The following is a 17,965-nucleotide window of genomic DNA, read 5'->3' as shown; positions in this document are numbered from 1 at the left end:
AAATACACACACACATGCAAGCATGCACTTCCACTTGTGTTTTAAAAGGATTCAATATATATTTGACATAGTTCATTAAAATAATTAATGCTATATCATTATGCTTGTATGTTACAGAAACTGAGGTGTATCAGTTTTTTATCCGTGGGGAGGACAAAGGTTCCCCACCCCACCACTCAGATGTCCCCATCACCATCTTCCTCCTGCCAGCCTATGAAAGCCCTCCACACTGTGCCAAGAAGTATGCACAGTTCTTTATGAGAGAGGATGACCCCGTTGGTAAGCACTTCAGCAAGGAAATAACATACATACAGAATACGAACTCACTAATTTCTGTATCCATTAAAAGACAAGCTAGATAATCTAAACAAGCTAGATAATTTTGGTTTTCTGGATGTCTGGACTTTCTTCTTTTAAGTAAATTAAGTCGTAGTTGATGAAGAGTAAAAGTTTCCTCAAACTGTCCATGAAACATTTTGAAAAGCTTTTTCTTTTGAAAAGATGGGGAAACTTGTTTTTGTGTGTTTTTAAATTTATATATACTGAATTCTGAGTTAGTATTGTAAATTTAGAAGCAAGAGATCTATCATCATCCTTCCTAATAATGACTTCTGGTGGACAGGGAATGTGATAGCAACCTTGTGGATGGAGGGACCACAGGAAGTACAGTACTCAATAGTTGCTGATGAGGACACAGAGCAGAGAGTGGCAGGTGAGGAGAAGGGGTCAGGAGAGAGCTCTGGACCCTTTGCTGTAACCTCTACTGGGCTGGTGGTGACACGGAAATCTTTGGATCACGAGCGGCGGCGTATACACCGCATCACAGTCACCAACCACACACTTGCAACGCCTCCCACAGTGGACTATATGACAATTTCTGTAATGGTCAGTGTTCAGTGTCATTTAATAATGATGTAATATATTGTTAAAGACTTTTGATTACAGATTGAAATATAATCTTTTGGAAGCTAACTGACCTTTTTTTATCTGAGTTACAGGTAATGGATGTGAATGACTGCTCCCCACGCTTTTCTGAAATAAGCTATACAACCTTGGTAGCAGAGAACAGTGAAGTGGGTGATGTTATTACTATTCTTACAGCCACAGATGAGGATGAAGGAAACAATGGCCAGGTATTTACCATAATAATGAGAGACAGGGGTATGTACTGTCTAGTATCTGTGGTCATTTAATATGGATGTCTACAATATGTGAGAAAAATGGAAGCTAGAGTAGGAAATATTCATGCAAGGCTGAAAGTGAACAAAAATGAGATGGGTTGTAGTATTCTGTAGATAGTAACATATCTGCATATGATGCTGTCTTACTAGTAGAGAATGAAGGGAACTTCAAAGACTAATGAAAAATTTCCATAGGATATATGTGAGATGGAAACAGAAGGAAATGTTGAGAAAAATATGGTGATGGTGTTTTAGAGGAGAGAAGTAGAAGTGTGTGACTTTAGGATACTCTGTAAGGTGAGTGTGCCAGCTGTAGACAAGTGTGAGGTGGTTGAAGGAAAAGAGAGAAAGGAGGAGATAACTGTTTAAGTATCTGAAGATAATGCAAGGTAAACATGGTAAGATGGATGGAGAGACAAGAGAGAGAGAGGGTTGTGAATGGTAGATGTGTCATAGAATCATGTGCAAGAGTCATAAAAGAGAGAAATGTGTCTATGGATGTAGATATAGGTTCAAATATCAGTATTTTCCCACCAATAGTGATGTATGGATCAAAATCCTATATGTGGAATACAGCACAGCAATCAGGAGTGCATGCTGTGGAAATACTAAGTTACTAGAGAAGGGCTCAAGTAGTGATGAGATGGGAGGAGTGAGAGTTATGAGAATGTATATGTGCAAGTGGTGTAAATTAGGGAATGGTAGAATGGGTGAAAAGGAACACACTGATATGGTGTAGGCATATTCTGAGGATGAAAAGCAAAGAGTTCATAGAGGAAATGTATATGAGCAAAGTTGAGGGTGCTAATAGGAGAAAAAGGCCACTTGGAAGATGAAAGGATAGGTTAAAAGAATTTGTCTGAAAGAGATATTAGTAGATGCCAGTGTATGAACAAACAAGAAGAGAGTGTTTGGATAGTGAGAGGTGGAGGCTCTTCTGTCATGGACACCACCTAGGGGATGCTCCCCTTGGGAGTAGAACATCAGAGAGAGAGAGAGAGAGAGAGAGAGAGAGAGAGAGAGAGAGAGAGAGAGAGAGAGAGAGAGAGAGAGAGAGAGAGAGAGAGAGAGAGAGAGAGAGAGAGAGATGTATCAATTTCAACATGTGTTAGGAAAAATATCAGTAAGTCCTTAATATAAACTAAAATAATATCTGCTTTTAATTTCTCTCTTCAGATCCAGTATAGCCTCAGCCAGGATGAAGATGCTATAATCAAATCAACATTCCACATTGATCCACACACTGGGACACTGACCCTGGCAGCCTTACTGGACCGTGAGACTATTGCCCAGTATTCCTTCACAGTCATAGCTACCGATGGAGGTCAGAAACCTCTTTCTACTAGTGTGAGTGTTACTGTGAAGGTCATGGACTATAATGACAACCCACCAGTTTTCACCAAAGACACTTACATCACTGCAGGTAAGTAACTTTGAGCTTATTAGTTACATTTATGAAGCATGAAACTGAATTTTTTTCAAGTATTCAGAAAAAATTCTGTAGTTGTAATGTCAAATTGCATTTGTTTCAAACAGTACCAGAAGACACTGCAACTGGCACAGCTGTGGTGGAACTTAGTGTAACAGATGCTGATGAAACTATGGCTGAACTTGATTACTTCATTACTGGTGGAGATCCAGATGGTCACTTTCTGGTCCACACTTCAGGACAGGTGTGTGTGTGTGTGTGTGTGTGTGTGTGTGTGTGTGTGTGTGTGTGTGTGTGTGTGTGTTGGCCTTCATAGGAGATACAGTACTAGAAGAAAAAGCTCTTTCATAAGGATCACAATCAATAGTACTTGGATTAGTGTACAGGCCACTGAATACTACAAAACAAGCTAGCAGTTCACTATGACATGAGATAAATAGAACAGGCAGATACAGTCAGGTATGTGTGGTAGGAGATTTTAATTTTATAAATATTGACTGGAGCCTGATGGTAGGTAACAGTGAAGCAGAGGAATTTTTTAATGTTTCATATTGGGACTGCCACATTTAGGCATGATGGCCTCTTGCAGCTTCCTTAGTTTTCTTATGTTCTTATGTTATTATAACACTAGAGCCTAATAATAAAGTAAATCAAGTGGGTGTGTGTTTGTTCTTATGTTCTTATAACCCTAGAGCCTAATAATAAAGTAATCAAGTGTGTGTATGTGTGCGTGTGTGTGTGTGTGTGTGTGTGTGTGTGTGTGTATGTGCATGCATGTGTGTGATGCCAGCATATAATGGCTAATATACCTAGATCTCATTGTAAAAAATGTAAAAGTATGAGACTTTCTGTGAGCTTACTTTATGAATAAAAAGCCTAAAATGTTCTACATATAAAACTTTAGTTATCTCAACATAAAGAAAGAGTCATGTGCCTTATTTTTCAGGTTTATGTAGCTTCTGTGCTGGATCGAGAGAAGCAAGCAGAATACACATTAACAGTCACTGTTACCGATGGGAAGTTTACTGCCAACACAACAGTTACTATAACTGTCATTGATGTCAATGGTGAATATATTTTTTCTCTGTTAATTTTTTTTAATTGTAATACATTTATATACAAACATATTTTGTCATCTATTAATCCCAGTCAGAATACATCACTGTCACTCACACATGTGTTCCATGGCAGATAATGGCCCAGTGTGCAAGGAGCCAGTTTACCGACGTGACGTGTCAGAGGGTGTCACTCCAGGCACCCATATCGCTTCAGTTGTATCTTGGGATGCTGATGAAGGCACAGCTGCCCGTAGCCGTTACACCCTGACTGGGGATGGCGCTGAACACTTCAGCATTGACCAACTTAGTGGTCACGTGGCCACAGCCACTCAGCTTGATCGTGAAACACAAGACCGCTATGTTCTTACTGTAAGTGCACCTAGACACACAGACACACACATTAAACAAAGACTATTCAACATTTATAGTTGATAATGAACTTCAGGAGAGAAATGACTTAAGAGAACTATATTTTAGGAGTTCTAGAAATATAGAAACACTGGATGAAAGGAAATCAAATACCCATGGTAGGATATCTATTGAAATTAAAACACCAGGTTGTTGAAAATAGGACAGCATTATATAGCTCTTTCAAAGAAAAGGGAAAGAATATCCATGCAGCTACAGGTCAGTCTAATTATAATGTGTGTGTACATTACTAGAAGGACAAATTTCAGTGAAGCATCTCAAAAAACAGTGCAATCTGATAGCCATAAATAAATTTGTGATTAGGTGTTCTTACAGTGGTGAGGTAGTAATAATGCGGACAGTTGACCTGTAACTAACAATAAATGCTCAATGATAATAGTAGTAGTAGTAGTAGTAGTAGTAGTAGTAGTGATATGCTATATAACTTTCACTCTTTCTGACCGTTCTATTGCTACTGTGGTAGACGGTCACTGTTCTTCTCCTAAATCTATTAACAGTGGTGTTCCTCAGAGTTCTGTCCTGTCACCCACTCTCTTCTTATTATTCATTAATGATCTTCTAAACCAAACCTCTTGTCCTATCCACTCCTACGCTGATGATACCACCCTGCACTTTTCCACGTCTTTTCATAGACGTCCAACCCTTCAGGAGGTAAACATATCATGCAGGGAAGCCACAGAACGCCTGACTTCTGATCTTTCTAAAATTTCTGATTGGGGCAGAGCAAACTTGGTATTGTTCAATGCCTCAAAACTCAATTCCTCCATTTATCAACTCGACACAACATTCCAGACAACTATCCCCTCTTCTTCAATGACACTCAACTGTCCCCCTCTTCTACACTGAACATCCTCGGTCTGTCCTTTACTTATAATCTGAACTGGAAACTTCACATCTCATCTCTAGCTAAAACAGCTTCTATGAAGTTAAGTGTTCTGAGACGTCTCCGCCAGTTTTTTCTACCCCCCCAGCTGCTAACTCTGTACGAGGGCCTTATCTGTCCATGTATGGAGTATGCTTCACATGTCTGGGGGGGTTCCACTCATACTGCACTTCTAGACAGGGTGGAATCAAAAGCTTTTTGTCTCATCAACTCCTCTCCTCTAACTGACTGTCTTCAACCTCTCTCTCACCGCCGCAATGTTGCATCTCTATCTGTCTTCTACCGCTATTTTCATGCTAACTGCTCTTCTGATCTTGCTAACTGCATGCCTCCCCTCCTTCCACAGCCTCGCTGCACAAGACTTTCTTCTTTCTCTCACCCCTATTCTGTCCACCTCTCTAACGCAAGAGTTAACCAGTATTCTCAATCATTCATCCCTTTCTCAGGTAAACTCTGGAACTCCCTGCCTGCTTCTGTATTTCCACCTTCCTATGACTTGAATTCCTTCAAGAGGGAGGTTTCAAGGCACTTATTCATCAATTTTTGACCACTGCTTTGACCCTTTTATGGGACTGGCATTTCAGTGGGCATTTTTTTTTATTAGATTTTTGTTGCCCTTGGCCAGTGTCCTTCCTACATAAAAAAAAAAAAAATTATTACTACAATAGAATTACAAATTATTAGAACTCATTTTAGTTCAGCTCCAGTATTTTTTCATACTGTATTTTCTGTGATTTCTGCAGCCATTTATATTACTTTGTTGAGGAAGTTTTCTTTCTGTATCTCACTTTACAAAATATATACATTTCAATTATGTTTCTATTTATGTTGCAAGTGGTAAACTTGTTCCTGTATTCTTACATTTACATTTAATACATGTACAGATTGATGATCATATACTTCTGCATCCTTAGTAAACTATGTAAACTCTGGTAAACTCTGGAATTCCCTGCCTGCTTCTGTATTTCCATCTTCCTATGACTTGAATTCCTTCAAGAGAGAGATTTCAAGACAATTATCCTTCAGTTTTTGACTGCTGCTGGATCCCATTCAGGGGCTGATACCTCAGTGGGCCTTCTTTTTTTTTTATTGGATTTTTGTTGCCCTTGGCCGGTGTCCCTCCTACATAATAATAAAAAAAAAAGTTCTAGAATCATCCCAATTTATGCATTTTTTTTTTTTTTTTATTAACTGAGGTTTACTCCCTGATACCTCCAATGCACCTCCCAGTGTATGTAAAAAGACTTGAATAGTGTGCCTGGTATACAAAAAGAATGTTTTCAAATAATGAAACTGCTACTGTACTAAATGTAAATTAAACAAAAATATAAAACAGGAAACAACAAGCCTGCAAACTTTTTAACTTATTCTGTTGCTCCTTTCTTTGTCATTGATCTTTTCTTCACAAACATTACACACTGAAATGTCATAGTGCTTCCTAAATCTCTGCAACCACTTTTCAATGTACTTACAGTGATGTTCTAATCTAAGCTCTCTATGAAACACCTTAACTTGTTTCATTGTCATGTCAGTTATGTCCACACCATCATTCCTTCACTGTCAAAATCACTGCATCATTACTTGATGATATCTACTCTTCCCATCTTTCTTTGTTATTCGTATGCACTTCCGTCAGCAAAGAACTGCTTCATCTTTTCCTGTTGCTTCTTGGTATCACATACAGTTGGTGGTCCTGTGCCATAAGTTCAAACTGGTAACAAATGAAAAACTATTTTTGCAACAAACTTATATTTTGTGGTGATTGCATAATGTTTCCTCTTCCTTTGTCTTCAGAAACCAAAAACATGAAATAAAGGTTACACATACAATGTGGAGCTTCTTGAATGTACTGGCAGTGTCATGCAGAATCACTCCTACCACTGCAATTGCTCCCAACTGCTGTCATTAATCTTGTTTCCTTGCTCCATTTCTATCTTAACATATTCCACAGATAAAAGAGCAATAGCAATTTGTCAATAGAACTTCATACAGATATTGATAATGCATAAAATCTATGAATATAGAACTCTGCAGTTTGACTTTTACACTCACATAAAGTATGTTTTGGTGATCTGTTATCACTCTCTACTCTTGTTTTCTAGCTCTAGTTCTATCCTAACATATTCCACAGACAACAGAGCGGTATAACTTCATATTTATGTTGATAATATATGAAATAGCTGGTAAATGTCTTGATAACCCTCCTGACATAATAGTGTGCATGTACAAAGGTTCCAGGAACAGATTTACACAACAATGGTACATACCTTGCTACAATTGTAATGCCATCAGCAGCTACATGCAATGGACTAATCACATGGCCACAGCATAAAAGATAGAGATTAAAGCCACCTGAAAACATGGCAAATTAAATGAGGCTTCAGATTAAACATTGCCAGAGTACCAATGGCCATCCTGTAGTTTATACCCATGGATCATGAATGCCAGAGTCTGTGGAGGAAAAGTGGATTAGTGTGGCAGCCACACACACACACACACACACACACACACACACACACACACACACACACACACACACACACACACACACACACACACACACACTTTAAAGAAGTGTAAGGTAATAGAATTTGGAAAAGTACAAGAAGAGTAAAAGGAAATTATGTGTTGAATGGTGTAAGGTTGAGTGGAGCAGAAGAGGAAAAGGATCTCGGTGTTACAGTGACTGGGAACCTGACCCCGGAGACACACATTAGCAAAATTACAGGAAAAACCTATAACTTGTTGAGAAGAATAAGGCAGGCCTTTTCATATATGGATGAAGAGAAGATGGTCAGGAAGATGATCGTGTAGCTGATAAGACCTAGACTAGAATATGCAGCAATAGTGTGGTTGCCATACAAGAAAAGGATATAAGGAAGTTGGAGAGAGTTCAGAGAGCAGCTACGAAGATGGTACCAAGTATCAGGGACTTGTCATATGAAGAGAGACTGGAAAGGCTACGTCTACCAACGTTGGAAAAGAGGAGAGAAAAGGGAGACTTGATTGCGATATATAAAGCATATGAGGGAGTAGAGGAAGTGGACCGGAGCGACTTAATGGTCTGGGATACATGGGACACTAGAGGACATGGGAAGAGGCTGAAGAGGAGTGCTTGGAGAAGAGACGTCAAAAAGTATAGTTTCCCATATAGAAGTATTGATGTATGGAACAGTCTGGATGAGGAGATAGTAAATGCAGAAAGTATACATGGATTCAAGGCTAAGTTGGATACTAAAAGATATGGAGATGGGACAGCACGAGCATAGCTCTTTTCCCATAAAGCACAACTAGGTAAATAAACACACACACACACACACACACACACACACACACACACACACACACACACACACACACACACACACACACACACACACACACACACACATAAATATTATTATGAGGTGGAAGGTGTGAAGTTAAAGAAGTCAAAATAGGAAGTGGATTTGGGAGTAACAGTTACTGAAAACTTGACTCCAGACAGACATATTGATAAAATTACTGGAGAGTTGATGAATTTGTTAAAAAGAGTAAGAATGGCATTCTCATATTTGGATAAAGAAATTATAAAAAAAGTTGTTAATTTCCATGATAAGACCAAGATTGGAATATGCGTCAGTGGAGTGGTCTCCTCACACAAAGAGGAATATTATAAAATTAGAAAGAGTACAAAGAACAGTCACTAAGATGGTTCCGGAGTTGAGTAAATTGACCTATGAAGAGAGATTAAGAATGTTGGAAATTCCTACCCTTGAAAATAGGAGAGAGAGAGAGGGGATTTAATAAACATCTATAGAATGATAAATGGTATGGAAAGTGTGGACAAAGAAGGTTTTATAAATTCAGACTGACAGAGTACAAGGGGACACAATAAGAATTTGAAGAAAGTTAACTGTAAAAGAGACATTAAGAACTATAGTTTTTCTCACAGAAGTGCGAACAAATGGAATGAACTCAGTGAAGGTGTTGTAAATGCCAAAACTGTCAGCACTTTTAAGACCAAAGTGGATAGATATAGAGATGGGATACTATGAGATTACTCCCCTTCTGTAAACCACAACTAGGTAAATACACACAATATATGGAGATGGTACAGCATATGCATTTTTCCCACAGAGCACAGCTAGGTAAATACACACTCACACACACACACACTCATAGACTTACTTTCCCACAGGTTATAATAGAAGATTGGGAACATGCAGATTGGCAATGTGAGGTTCTGTTGGAGGTGACTGTGACAGACACCAATGATAATTCACCATCCTTCACCCTGGCCTCTCACTCTGCAACTTTGCCAGAGGATGCACCTGTTAACACTGTTGTCCTGAAGATGCACGCAACTGATCCTGACCTTGGTAAGCATTTACTTGCCATTGGAGAGGCCCAGAGTGAAATAATATTTTTGTATGGAATCTTTGCAAATGAGTGATGATGATAACTGATGTTAATGAGTCACTGTAATCTAATGATGATAATTGATGTTAATAAGTCACTGTAATCCAACTTCAATAACAGGTATCAACCGAAGGGTGCACTATAACTTTGTGGACTCTGCCGATGGTCATTTTACCATCGATGAGATGGAGGGAGTTGTAAGTCTGGCCCGTCCCCTTGACCGCGAGATCAGGGACTCTTACATTCTAACAGTACGTGCCATAGACCAGGGAGTACCACCACTGTCCTCAACCACCCAGCTCACTGTTACAGTCTCAGGTAAGAGACATCTGCTGTTATGCCCAGTTAGTATTCTCCACTCAATATCCTTTACAGACTGTTCTAATAAACTCAGATGGAACGAAGTTTTCTCTCTCTCTCTCTCTCTCTCTCTCTCTCTCTCTCTCTCTCTCTCTCTCTCTCTCTCTCTCTCTCTCTCTCTCTCTCTCTCTCTCTCTCTCTCTCTCTCTCTCTCTCTCTCTCTCTCTCTCTCTCTCTCTCTCTCTCCTCTCTCTCTCTCTCTCTCTCTCTCTCTCTCTCTCTCTCTCTCTCTCTCTCTCTCTCTCTCTCTCTCTCTCTCTCTCTCTCTCTCTCTCTCTCTCTCTCTCTCTCTCTCTCTCTCTCTCTCTCTCTCTCTCTCTCTCTCTCTCTCTCTCTCTCTCTCTCTCTCTCTCTCTCTCTCTCTCTCTCTCTCTCTCTCTGTGCATGTGTCTGTGTATGTATGTTTTTACCTAATTGTATTTACCTAGTTAAAATATAGAGAAGTAGAGCTATGCTCATGATGTGCCAGCTCCATACTTACTTTTATTCTGCCTTGCCTTCTGTTATTATGTTTTTATTATGTTACTTATGTTTTTGCCTGTACCACTTCTTTCTGTAACTCAGTCCACTTTCTTACTCATCTCTATGGAAAAACAATTTCTTAATGCCTCTTCTGTAGGTGGTCTTCTTGATTTTATTTGTGTGTGTGTGTGTGTGTGTGTGTGTGTGTGTGTGTACTTGTACGTTTGCCTAGTTATATTTACCAAGTTGTGGTTTACAGGAGGAGGAGTCTATGCTTGTGCTGTCCCATCTCAATATTTGCCATTATCCAGTCTCTCTTTAAAACTGTGTATTGTCCTAGCATGTACTACATCTCTTTCCAACTCATTCTGAACTCAAATAGTTTGTTATGGAAAGCTGTTCTTTTTTTATATCCCTTCTGCATGCTCTCTTCTTCACTTTCAGGTCATGTCCTCTTGCACTTCTGTAATCTCACACCACCAGGTCCCCACAGTCTAATTTCTGAATTCCTGACATGATCTTGTACATAGTAATCAATCTCTTCTCATATGACAGGAGTGGAGGCACTTTTGTTGCAACTTCCTGTAATTGTTCCAATTTCCCCTCTTCTCTCTTAGTACTTGAAGACCATAACACTGCAGCATATTCCAAACATGGCCTTATCATAGTGTGTGTGTGTGTGTGTGTGTGTGTGTGTGTGTGTGTGTGTGTGCATACACACTCACATTTATTAATACTTCTAAAGTGACAGTTACAACTAAGCAATGGAACTCATTCCAGCTGGTGTGTGACCTGTGAGCTTTCTTCTTTCACAGATGTAAATGATAATGCACCTGAGTTCGTAAGGAAACTGCATGAAATTACAGTAAAGGAGAACACACCTTTAGGGACTGAAGTCTTGCGGGTAATGGCTACTTCTAGAGACATCGGCATCAATGCAGAGATCTCTTATTCTCTCCAACACACTACTCGGGAGAAGTACCTCCACATCCATCCCAAGACCGGTACTGGCTTGCTACAATGCTGTTACTTGCTATTTTTTTATCTAAAATTTTATTGATATAGCTAACCTCTAAATGGATAATTCGTATAATAAGAATACTCTGTAGGTAAGTAATATATATATATATATATATATATATATATATATATATATATATATATATATATATATATATATATATATATATATATATATATATATATATATATATATATATATATATATATATATATATATATATATATATTAATTTACAAAAAATTCTCACAACTGTTTGTTGCAGGTGTGATCAGTATTGGGGGTGAGGTGGATTTTGAACGAGTGCAACAGGTGGTGGCAACAATAGTAGCCACAGATGGTGGTACACCGCCCCTGTCTGCCACAGCTCTGGTCAACCTTACCATTACTGACATCAATGACAATGCACCAGTATTTACACTACCGACATACACTGCCACTGTCAGGGAGGATGCACTGCAAGGTGCTAGTGTTGTGCAGGTAAGTAGTAGCACATTATTGTTTGTTATGCATAGTACATGATGTTCATGATATCTCTGGTGAAATATGAGAAATTAAATTATCACTGGGAAACAACCAGTAATATCTAACTTTACTTTCAGTTAATTTTCCTTATTTTATCATACTTTATTTTATTTTCTATCCTAGTTGTGTACATCTCTCTTGCATTTCTCATATGATTCAGGAGATCTGTCATTCTAGTTTCCTTTGTATATTCATGATGAAGCTAGACCTAATTTTAATCTTTTTACTGCCAGAATCTGGTTGTTGATCAGGGATTTCTTGTTATTTCTCATAATGTTTCAGTAAGGCCAAGCTCATTTCCCTGAACTTTTGACCCTTATTGAGTCTCTCTCTCTCTCTCTCTCTCTCTCTCTCTCTCTCTCTCTCTCTCTCTCTCTCTCTCTCTCTCTCTCTCTCTCTCTCTCTCTCTCTCTCTCTCTCTCTCTCTCTCTCTCTCTTCCCTGTGTGTATTTACCTAGTTTACCTAGTTGTATAATACAGGGTCCGAGCCAAAGCTCAATTAGTCCTGTCTCCATACCCGAATTTGTCCAATTTCTCTTTAAACATGTGCACACTCTTTGCCGCAACTACCTCTTCTTTTAAGTTATTCCATATTTCTACCGTTCGATGCGGAAAGCTGTATTTCTTAATATCTCCCAAACAATGACTCTTCTTTAATTTCTTCATATGTCCCCTTGTACGTCTATCTCCTTCCTCCACTTTTACAACTAGGTCATCTCTGTCTATCTTCTCCATGCCATTTACTAATTTGAACATTGTTATCAGGTCTCCTCTTTCCCTTCTTTCTTGCAGTGTTGGTAATCCAATTTCTTCCAGTCTTTCCTCGTAACTTAGGTCTTCCAATTCAGGTATAATTTTCGTAGCTGTTCTTTGTATTCTTTCCAATTTCCTTATATCTTTCTTTTTGTGTGGAGACCATACCACTGCTGCGTATTCCAGTTTGGGGCGTATCATGTGTGTTATGATTTTCTTCATCATTTCTTTGTCTAGGTAATTAAATGCCACCCTGATATTTGCTAGCAAATTATATGTAGAACCAAATATTCTATTGATGTGTTTTTCTGGTGAAAGCGTGTCTTGAATTATTACACCCAAGTCTTTTTCTTCTTTGCTCTTTGGTATTGTGATACCTCCCATCTTATACTCCCATGAAGGTCTCCTTTTACTTCTTCCCATCTCCATTACATGGCACTTCTTTATATTGAATTCTAATTTCCATCGTTTACTCCATTCATAAATTCTATCAATATCCCTCTGTAGTTCCTCACAATCCTCTTGGTTCTTTATTACTTTCATCAATTTTGCATCATCTGCAAACATATTAATGTAGCTATTTAAACCCACCGTCATATCATTTATATAGACCTGAAACATTATAGGTGCCAACACAGACCCTTGTGGTACTCCGCTTGTTACTTCGCACCAACTTGATTTATTATCTCTGATTACTGTACTCATTTCCCTACCTTGGAGATAATCCTTCATCCACTTAAGTATTTTTCCTTTTAGCCCTCCTCGATGTTCCAGTTTCCATATGAGACTTTTATGTGGAACTGTATCAAAAGCTTTTTTCAGATCTAAATAGACAGCATCAACCCAACTATCTCTTTCTTGTAGTTTATCTATTACTCTTTTATAAAAGCTCAGTAAGTTTGTTACGCAAGATCTCTCTTTCCTGAAACCGAATTGTTTTTCTGTTATTATATTTTCTTGTTCAAGATATTGCACCCATCTGTTTTTAATGACTATTTCACAGAGTTTACTTACAATACTCGTGAGTGAGACTGGTCTGTAATTCAGTGGTTCCATTTTATTACCTCCTTTGTATAACGGTACTATATTTGCTCTCTTCCATTCCTTTGGTACTTTTCACTCCTTTAAAGAACTGTTAATTATCTCCTATATTGGTTCTTCCAATTCCTCTCTACATTCTTTCAATATCCATCCATTTACTTCGTCTGGTCCCATCACCTTCCTAGTATCTAGCTCTTCCAGTAGTCTTTTAATTTATTTTCTTTCCACTTGTATGTTTGCTATTCCTTTCTGTTGTTCCTCATCTCCCAGTGATGCAAAGACAGTTTCTCTTGTAAATACAGACTTAAAGCTTTTATTCAGTATCTCAGCCATCTCTTGTGTGGTTTCATAAATTTCTCTATTTTCCTTCAGCTTTGTAATAGTATCTCTATGCTTTATTTTTCCATTTACATATCTATAGAAAAGTTTGGGTTCTTCTTTACACTTTCCAACTACATCTCTTTCAAAATTTCTTTCTTCTTCTCTTCTTATTTTAACATAATCATTTCTAGCTGTCCTGTATTCTTCTCTATTTATCTCATTCCATTGTTTCCTCATTTTTTTCCATGCCCTCTCCTTTTTCTTTTTTGCCTCTGCACACTTTGCATTAAACCACACTTTATTATTTTCTTTTACCTTATATCTTGGCACATATCTTTCAACACCTTCTCTAAACTTGCTTAAAAACACTTCATATTTTTTCTGCACCTCCATACCTCTTAATAAATTATTCCAATCAAGCTCTCCGTAGAATTTCTTTAACCCTGTAAAGTCTGCCTTAGCATAATTTTTTCTCTCATTTTTATATTCCTCATTGAATTTTGACACTTCTTCTTTGATCTCTATCTCCATCTTCACATGATCACTTTTTCCCACTGGACACAAATATTCTATACTTGGTTCATTTTCTGGCTTTTTTGTAAAAACCAAGTCTAGTAGCGATGGTTCATCTTCCCCTCTGTACCTAGTATTTTCTTTCACCCATTGATCCATCGTGTTTACCATCATAGTCTGTAAAAATTCTTCACTCCATGTACTGGCAATCCCTGTCACCTCCACCTCCCCCCAGTTTATCTCTTTGCTATTAAAATCTCCTACTAGTAACACCTTGTTTCTTATCTTTAGCATGTCATCTATACTTTTTATGAACTCGCTTTGCATGTGCTTATAATCATCAGTCCCCCAAGTGTTGGTCTTTGGAGGCATGTATGCAACAATAATTTTTCTGCTTTCTTGTCCTTGGATCTTGATCTCCACACTCAATGTTTCTGACCTCCCTTCACCATATTCCACTGTTTCTATCAAGATGTTTTTTCTTACTAGAATCATCACTCCTCCTCCTCCCTTATTCTTTCTGTCTCTTCTCCATGTGTTATATCCTTCTTCTTCAAATTCAACATTAATCTCCCTTGTTAGTTTTGTTTCCGTAATGCATGCCACTTCTGGTTTCCTTTCATGTAAATAATCTCTTAGTTCCCTTAGGCTGGACCTAATCCATCTATGTTTGTATACATAACTTTAATTTTATTTATTGTGGACCCATTTCTTTTGTGTTCTCTCTTTGTTGTCTTACTTCTTGCTCCGCATTCTTTAACCACCATTTCCTCATTTTCATGTCTATCACTCTCCATATATATCTTTCTGCCTGTTCCTGTGTTCTCTCTTCGTTTTTTGTCTTGGCCTCCTCTTTTAACTCTTTCACCTTGTTTCTTTCCTCCTCATTCATTTCTCTTCTTATATATATATATATAGTGTGTGTGTGCACACACACACACACACACACACACACACACACACACACACACACACATAGTCTTCTACTGGTCTCACAGCATTATTTGTCCTTTTTTTTTTTTTTTTTAAACCTTTCAGTGCCCAAAAGATATACTCTTGGAAGCCATGCAAATGAATGACAAGACTGAATAAGGGGACAACATACATTGCCATTGCTCTCATACCATCACATGCTTACTGTCATACACATTCATTTCTCTTGCAAGTCTCCATGTTCATTTGATATTTTTAGGTCTGTATGAAGAAGTGGTTAAAGTAGAAAATAGGAAATTTTTGTACAAGACTAAATGGAGTAGGATGGGCTGTAGTAACATACTTCTCTGCAGATGACACTGTCTTACTAGCAGAGAGTGAAAGAAAACTTAAGAACCTGGTGGATCAATGCCATGGGTTTGTGTAAGATAGAAACTCAAGGTGAATGTTGAGAAAAGTAAAGTGGTAATTTTTTGAGAAAAGAGAAGCAGAGGTGTGTGATTCAAGGATGCTTGATAAAGTGAGTGTGCCAGTTGTAGGAAGGTGTAAAGTGGTTATGAAAAGAGAAAGAGAAAGGAAGTGAGTGAGTTTAAGCATCCTGGAGAGAAATGAGAAAAGGATGTGAAAGGTAAGCATGTTACAGGATCACTTGCAAGAGACATGACAGGGAGAAATGCAATTATGCATATATTTATGAATATAATGAGAAGTTTAAGGAATATTTTTATCTTGTGAACATTGACACATGTATCAAAGACCTGGACAATGAATAAGGCACAACAGTTAAGAATGCTCAGTGTGGAAATGCATCATTATCTAAAAAAGGCAGTAGGGAAGAGTGAGAACAGTGAAAGTGTACATGTAGGATGTGGTGTGCAAGCAATCTAAATGTGGAGTAGTAGAATGGGCAAAGAGGAACACACTCAGATGATATGGCCATAAGGAGAGAATAAAGAGTGAGGAGTTTGTAAAGAAAGTGTATGTGAGTGAAGCTGAAGGTGCTGATAGCAGAGTAAGATCACATGGAAGATGGAAGGATAACAGTAAAAGTACACATGTGAAAGAGATCTTAATAGAGATCAAGAACAAGGTCAGAATGTTTTTATAGGAAGGGATGGAGGCTCTTCTGCTATGCCACATCCTTTGAAGATACTTCTGGAAGAAGTGAGGCATCAGAGAAAAAAAAATGTTTTTTTCTTTATTCTCATTCACTATTTTATTATTGAACTGGATTATCATCCTTATTCATTGGCTAAATGTGAGATAATATTTTGTTCCTTTTTGCTCATGACAGGTTTCAGCCAATGACCTGGACTCTGGTGTGAACAGCTTGGTACGCTACAGCATCAAGGCTGGAAATGACGCCTATTGTTTTGCCATTGAAGATGACACTGGCATCATTACTGTCATCAAGAAACTTGACAGAGAAGAGGTAACTTTTGCAGAAATACTACATAGTTCTATTTCAATATTCTTGAGGCATCAGAAGCAAGTTAAAGAAGACCCTTTTGATAATGACTTTAAATTAATTTAACAATAAGTGCTTGATTAAAAGTAATAGTGTTGAAATACTTGTAGAAAACATGATTTTATCTTTAAATGAGTTTTTTTATGGATAGTATATAGTAATGACAAATACAAGCTAAGCTTCTAATAGTTATTGTCTCTAATCTTCTCCCCTTGGGAACTTTTATTAAACTAGGTTTTCAGATAACTTTTGCCATATGCTGTTATTTGAATATCTTACATAATGTTTTTATTATTATTATTATTATTATTATTATTATTATTATTATTATTATTATTATTATTATTATTATTATTATTATCATTATTATTATTATTATTATTATTTCTCAGAAACTGTTTATAAATATTGAAAACAAAATAGCATAAGTATTCTAGTTTTTTTAAATATGATATATAGGTGAATAGACAGAGAGATATACATAACTACTTTTCCAGGTGGCTAATTATCAACTGACAGTAAGTGCCTGGGATTTGGGTACCCCAACTAACACTGCAGTTGCTCAGGTACTGATACATGTGGGTGATGTCAATGACAACTCACCCATTTTTACCCAGGATAACTATACAGTAGTGGTTCAGGTAAGGCTTTCTTGGATAATTCACTTGTTGAAGGTAGTGCTCTAATCAACTGTATTGTGCTATACTTTGTTCTATTTTGCAGTAAGAGATTGCTAGTGGGAGCATTACTTTGTTTATAGGATTACTAATTAACAATTAACAATTCTTGGGCTTGAAGAATATATATATATATATATATATATATATATATATATATATATATATATATATATATATATATATATATATATATATATATATATATATATATATATATATATATATATATATATATATATATATATATATATATATATATATATATATATATATATATATATATATATATATATATATATATATATATATATATATATATATATATATATATATATATATATATATATATATATATATATATATATATATATATATATATATAACTTTTTTCCTACAATGAAAAATGCTAAGAGAAAACAAATAATCTCACAGTTCTGATCTACAATAAGTACTTTCTGTGATAACTTAATGTTTTGTCTATACTTTCATATGAAGATCACTCACCAC

At 37.1% G+C, this 17,965-nt stretch overlaps 1 protein-coding gene across 8 annotated transcripts in view; it reads left to right on the top strand.

Moving 5' to 3' along the window:
* The window catches only part of LOC135101967 (fat-like cadherin-related tumor suppressor homolog), a 369,471-nt gene that overhangs the window by 315,781 nt on the left and 35,725 nt on the right, over positions 1-17,965 (top strand). For all 8 annotated transcript variants that reach the window (XM_064006485.1, XM_064006511.1, XM_064006496.1 and 5 more), the window contains 13 exons: positions 118-279; positions 623-885; positions 999-1,133; positions 2,358-2,604; positions 2,718-2,854; positions 3,557-3,677; positions 3,802-4,037; positions 9,161-9,341; positions 9,502-9,699; positions 11,019-11,207; positions 11,490-11,704; positions 16,605-16,742; positions 17,276-17,419. In XM_064006485.1, coding sequence (XP_063862555.1) covers positions 118-279; positions 623-885; positions 999-1,133; positions 2,358-2,604; positions 2,718-2,854; positions 3,557-3,677; positions 3,802-4,037; positions 9,161-9,341; positions 9,502-9,699; positions 11,019-11,207; positions 11,490-11,704; positions 16,605-16,742; positions 17,276-17,419 — 2,366 coding nt within the window. The remainder of the gene's footprint in view (positions 1-117; positions 280-622; positions 886-998; positions 1,134-2,357; positions 2,605-2,717; positions 2,855-3,556; positions 3,678-3,801; positions 4,038-9,160; positions 9,342-9,501; positions 9,700-11,018; positions 11,208-11,489; positions 11,705-16,604; positions 16,743-17,275; positions 17,420-17,965) is intronic.

The sequence above is a fragment of the Scylla paramamosain genome, chromosome 1 (assembly GCF_035594125.1).
Source record: "Scylla paramamosain isolate STU-SP2022 chromosome 1, ASM3559412v1, whole genome shotgun sequence".
In the NCBI taxonomy this organism is placed as follows: Eukaryota; Metazoa; Arthropoda; class Malacostraca; order Decapoda; family Portunidae; genus Scylla; species Scylla paramamosain.
Note: the sequence above shows the minus strand (reverse complement) of the source record. Positions and strands in the feature narration are given on the sequence as shown.